The 6,000-nt window shown below is 49.6% G+C and overlaps 1 protein-coding gene across 1 annotated transcript in view; it reads left to right on the top strand.

Annotated features, from left to right (window-relative positions):
* The first annotated feature begins 201 nt into the window (after positions 1 to 201).
* The window catches only part of LOC118075785 (sodium/potassium-transporting ATPase subunit alpha-2), a 36,554-nt gene continuing 30,755 nt past the window's right edge, over positions 202 to 6,000 (top strand). The window contains exon 1 of the mRNA XM_035098025.2: positions 202 to 383. Within this exon, the coding sequence (XP_034953916.1) occupies positions 372 to 383 (12 nt within the window). The 5' untranslated portion in view covers positions 202 to 371. The remainder of the gene's footprint in view (positions 384 to 6,000) is intronic.

The raw sequence follows: 6,000 nt of genomic DNA, 5'->3' as shown, positions 1-6,000 counted from the left end.
GCCAACTGCTGGTGGGCAGAGCCCTCCCGCCTGAGGAAGGGAGGTGGGGTTGCACTGCAAAAGGGGGCTGGGCTCATGGGGCAGGGGAGCCGGGGAAAGCAGGAGGAAAAAGAGGGAGGTTTCTGGGAGGAGGGGCCGGCCTCTCTCTCTCTCTCTCTCTCTCTCCCCTCTCAACTGAAGATCCAGTTTCAACAAGTGCATTTGTCCAGAGAAGGAGTGGAGGGAGCCAGCCGTCTATTTAAAGACAGGAAAGGCCCACCCCTCTGAATGTATATCTCCTACATGTGCTCCTTATAGGCCCTTTTGTTGTTGTTGTCTCTCCCTCCCCACCCCCTTTTCTCCCGTCCCCTCCGTCTCCTGCACCAGCAAATATGGGGAAAGGGGTAAGTACCACTGCTTCTGTGGCCCCCAAAGGCCATATCTGGGGGGGGGGAGAGGTGGGCTGTCAGGGGTGCAAACAAGTACTGCAAAGGAAAAGTAATGGGGGGCACTTGCAGGGGTCCCTGAGAAGGCCAGTGTGTGGGTGCATGCCTTGTGGGGTTTTGTGGGGGGCAAGGAGGAAGGGCCCACAGATAGAGAAAAGGCAAGGGTTGGAGGAAGGAGATTGGAGTGAATTTGTGCAGTGGAGGCCCCCCTTTGGAGCCTTCTTTGGGAGATAAGAAGGTGCGTTTGTTCCCAAATAAGTGTTTCCATATCCCCCACCCACCTTTAAAAGCAGCTCCATGGAGATTAGCCCCACAGGCAGTGGCTGGGCTGGGCAGATTGTGGTCCTCTCTGGGCGTGGTCCGCTTTGGCAGAAAGGGGTGCGCAGGATCGGGTCCACGGATTGCATTTAATAATTTTAGGTATTGCGCTCATGTAGACTAGCTTGGGGCGTCTTGTTGCTTTGAGTGGAGGAGCTGGGCTGTAAATGTCATGGGGCTGAAATTCACCGGATTCCAGCGGGATGCTTTCTGCTGCCCTCTGTCGTACTTTGGGCTCCTGCTTTGAGTTCAGAAAAGTTTTTTTTGCCCCTGGCCAGGAGGTCTGTGCTGTTGTTCTTGCACCTACAAAGTGTAGCCTTCACTTTGAGCATCTAGTGAGAACCTCGTGGCCGGTGGTGGCGGCAGCTGGCAAAATCTGCCACCCCAGCTGTCAGAAAAAGTATTTCGCTGTCAGATTTTACAGGGTGGCTCACTATGTGTGGCAGAGAGGGGTGCAGGAGAACACAGAATGTCACAGAATGTGTTGGTTTCTCACATATTTAACAGACAAATATAATATTCTGTAAGACAAAAGCATCTGTTGGGGTTTCTTTCTTTTAGACTGTTGATAATTCCTTGGGAAAGGTGACTGCCAACTTTCAGCTTTCACAGAACGGTTTGCTGAGTGTTTCTTTTCCCTGATGCAACATTTGGTGCAATTTGGTGGTTGGGGGAACGCTCCCTTCTCTGCACCCACAAAAACAGATAAAAGAAAAGGCACTCACCATCCTCCTCTATAGATCGCTTTTTCCACAGTCATGGTTACCACCCGCAGGAAAGAGAAAAGGGTATTAGCATTTGTTGACCCAACCCCAGATGTTTGGGACACCGCAGAAGATTCATCTTTTACCTGTGATCTAGCGCAGCTGGGACTCCAGGGGTTCATTTTCAGATGTATAATTCAGTCCAAATGACTATGATCCTGTGTTCTTTGTCGGAAAGGTAGATGGTGAAACATCACTGCGTAGTCACTCTCCATCAGCTTCCAGGAGGGCTTGTTTTCATTCACTTTTAATCCTCTCCTAATTAAACAAGATCTTGTCCCCGTGGGAAAATCTGAATCCATGTCCAGTACAAGCCAGGGGATGGATTAGTTGGTCTGGATCCCATTCAACATCTTCATTTAGAATTGAGCCATGCAGGATAAGATCCCACAACCTTTCAAAACTACAACTGGAGAAAGACAATAGTTTTTGTTTGGATTCTGAATTGTTGAGCATCGCTGAAAGGTTTTTCAGCGTAACCTTAGGGTCTAGAAACTTGAAATACTGTAATACACTATCTCCTGGCACTTCATGAGAAGCCACCAGTGCAGAGAGGGGTGACAGGAGCCCCACTGGCTGCCCTTCCAGAATGGGGACTGGAGCTCAGGGATTTTGGGGCCACTGCAAGGTGTTGTTTTTATTTTAATGCAGTGGAGACAGAAAAGATACAGAGGGAATTGGAAGAGACAATGGCTGATTTCTGCCCCCTACATTCAGTGGAATGAAACATTGGCTGTGATTCCTGGGGGGGTCAGACTGGATGACCCTTAGAACCCCTTCCGACTTTGCACATCTAAGATTCTGTGATTGCCCCTTGTCCCATTTCCATGCACCCTTTTGCCACAAAGCAGGGTGCAGCCAGGGCCAGGCTGTGTGAGCAAACTGGACCCCTGTTGCCAAATATTTATTGGGGCTTGTTCCCCGATAACCCGCGTATCGAGGGTTTGCCCCTGCATTTCTTTGCACAAAGTTTGCACCAGCAGCTCGGAGGCTTTGTCACAAGCAAGAGGAATATGATTCCTGTGAAATAAAACAAAAGTCTGGATTGAGGTTAGCAAACAGTCATCTGTTTATCAAGCATTAGTTCTGATTTGCAGATCCTCCAAGTGTCCCTATTTTGCAGGGACAGTCCCAGATTTACAGAAGCTGTCCTGGTTTCTGATTAGATCCCGGAATGTCCTGCTTTTCCTTAGGACATCCCTGTTTCCATTGCAGAAATGTTGTCGTTGTGGAAACCCCAAGCCACGGAGATAAATAACAATAAAACGTTTAGAAGAAGACATCTGAAGGCAACCCTGTATAAGGAAGTTTTAAAACATTTAAGTTTTTATGTATACTGGAAGCCACCCAGAGTGGCTGGGGCAACCCAATCAAATGGATGGGGTAATAATAATAATAATAATAATAATAATAACAACAACAATACATTAATAATGGAATAAAAAGGTAAAGGGACGCCTGACCATTAGGTCCAGTCGTGACCGACTCTGGGGTTGTGCGCTCATCTCGCTTTATTGGCCGAGGGAGCCGGCGTATAGCTTCCAGGTCATGTGGCCAGCATGACAAAGCCGCTTCTGGCAAACCAGAGCAGCACATGGAAACGCCATTTACCTTCCCGCTGTAGCGGTTCCTATTTATCTACTTGCATTTTGACGTGCTTTCGAACTGCTAGGTTGGCAGGAGCTGGGACCGAGCAACGGGAGCTCACCCCGTCACAGGGATTCGAACCGCCGACCTTCTGATCAGCAAACCCTAGGCTCAGTGGTTTAACCACAGTGCCACCTGGGTCCCAATAATGCAATAGGATGTCCCTATTTTCATTGGTGAAATGTTGGAGTGTATACAATCCACTTTTAAAGCCATCCAAATTGATGGTCATTCCCACCTCCTGTGGCAGGGAGTTCCATAGTTTAACTATACGCTTCATGAAGAAGTTCTGAGACCCTGGAGGGCCAATGGCCATCAGTGTGGTCAGTACTGAGCTAGAGAGACCAAGTGTCTGACTTGGATGGATCTGCTTCCCACTTTCCTGTGTTTGTGCTCCAAAACCAAGCCTCTTTCGGCCCCTGGCATGAGAGGTTTTGCCTGTGGAGCCTTTCCAAAATCAAATGGTCTCATCACACTTCCTCAGTCACACAGGCAGTGGGAGAGGGGTGCCCGACATCGCTGGACCGGGCCCAATGCCTCACTGGGACTGCCTGGGATCGCAAGAACCAGGCCCAAGAGATGCAAATGTTTATTCAGGAGCAGAAAATAAAAAGAGGACCTCATCGCAATGCTCACGGAAAAGTTCCCCCATTGCCAAGAACAACTCTTGTTTGTGAGGGGTTGTGTTACAGAGAGACCTGGGAACAGGGTCCTGTGTGGCAGTGGGGGGATGGGGGAGCCCCGATCCTCCCTGCGGGGTCCCCAGCTCCAGCACCTTTTTCACGGCTTGCCCCTTGGTTACCATGCTGACCTCTGTTTAAGGGAGATGGGAATCGACTTCCTGATCGCTTCACTTCACCCTTGATGCATTTTCCCTCGTTTAAAAATAGTTGAACATGGGGCTTCGGAATGGCAAGGCCTGGCCTCACAGCAGGAGGAATGGCCATGGGCCTTGGCTGACCGGCGGCTTCTTGTCAGCTTCTCCATGCAAAACGGGGGAATTGTGAGCAGGTAGTCACCATGCTCTGAAAGCACATCCATTGAAACATGCTGGGAAATGTGGCTTGGCCAGGCACGGAGCTGTCATTCCCAGGAACCTTAACAAACGAAAGCAAAAGCTGATGTGGAAATGTGGAGAACTGAACTTGGGAAAACGAGAAACCCAGGGGGAGCATATTTGTCCACCCTGTAGTTCGACAACTGTTATGGAACTGTCGTGGCCTTTGGCTATTTCAATAAACTTATTGATGATGATATTTGTCCATTCCTAGTTTTTACTGATCATAGGGCAGGTGCTGGAAGCATGGAAATGAGCGGTGCCTGGCCTTTTCTCTGGGAGAAGCAACTGCTTTGCTTCCTCTACCACAACCCCCCTATGCTTTGCATCGCATGGGGTTGGGCCAAATGAGGGTTGGACCCAGGCAGCCCAGTTTTCTCTTAAAGCCATCCCTCGTTCTGCACTGTGTCCCCAGCGATTGATATTCAGAAGCGTGAATTCCCCCAGTCCTCTTTTAAAGCCATCCAGGTTGGTAGCCATCGCTGCCTCCTGTGGCAGGGAGTTCCACAGTTTAACTCTGTCCAACATGAAGAAGTCCTTGCTTTTCTCTGTCCTGGATCTTCCAGCTTATAGCTTCATGAGATGCCCACAAGTTCTAGCATTAGGAGAGAGGGACACAAATATTTCTCTATTCACTTTCTCCATCGTTCTATAAACTTCTACCATGTCACCTCTCCCTCGCCGTTTCCCTGAAGCAGAAACCCCCAAACGCCACAACCTTTCCTCACTCCATCATTCCCTGCATTGTTTTTGTGCATCGGTTGATCCACCACGCAAGTGTCCATCCTCACCTCAGCCAAGGGAAGGGCTTTGCTCAGGGAGTTTCTGCCTGGCCCAGTTCTTTCTCTCCCTCCTTTTGGGCCAGGATGGGGGGGGGGGAGAGACACACATTCTCACTGTCGCCAGAGGCCCAGAGGAGAGGCGTGCCAAGCCCAGATCCCAGCGGAGGAGAGAGAAGATGTCTCTCTGGGCCCTGAATGCCCAAGCAGGCGGAACAGAGGGGTCTTTCTGCCTCCCTGAAAAGCCCCAGAGGCCTGAATAGGCAAGACTTGGAACAGGAGTGGTTTCGCTCTCTCCCAGCCTTTTCTGTCGCTCTCCAGGGTTCCTCACCGTGCCAAGACATGCCCCGAGTGCTAATGACGTTGGTCCCCTCTTTCAGCACTGTGGAATGGTGTGGCTGGCATCCTGCCCCCCTCCCGAAGTCAGGCCCTGGCAGTGAGTGATGGTGGTGCAGGGAAGGAAGAGAGGTCCCAGAGTCAGTGTGGCATAACGGTTAGAGCGTCAAACTGCAAGGACCTGGGAGAGACAGGGTTCAAATCCCCACACGGTCATGAAGCTCACTGGGGGACCTTTGGCCTCTCAGCCTAGCATACCTCACTGGGTTGTTGTTGTTGTTGTTGGGATTAAACGAGGACTTGGCCCGGGGTGAGACCAGAATTCAAATTCCCACTCAGCCATGCGTCTCCATTGGGTATGGCCAAATTTTGCAGGGTATTCCTCCAGCCCAAAGGCAGGAAATAAAATGCATATATTTGGGTAAAGTGTGCCCCAAAATGCACTAATTATTGAAAATAACATATGAAAAGGTATTCTAGAAAATTGCTTTGCAAAAATGTATATGTTAAGCAAAATTGCATACAGGCATGTGCAATCTAGGAGTAATTTGCATTAAATGCTGATGTATTTTCATGAGGACTCTTAAAAGAAGGTAAGGGTGGGGAAGAATTGCATTTTGATGCAGAAACGTAGACAACTGAAGACAGAAAAGTGAGAAACTGAGAAACCCAAA

The sequence above is a fragment of the Zootoca vivipara genome, chromosome 17 (genome assembly GCF_963506605.1).
Source record: "Zootoca vivipara chromosome 17, rZooViv1.1, whole genome shotgun sequence".
Lineage (NCBI taxonomy): Eukaryota > Metazoa > Chordata > Lepidosauria > Squamata > Lacertidae > Zootoca > Zootoca vivipara.
This window is presented reverse-complemented; position numbering and strand designations above follow the sequence as displayed.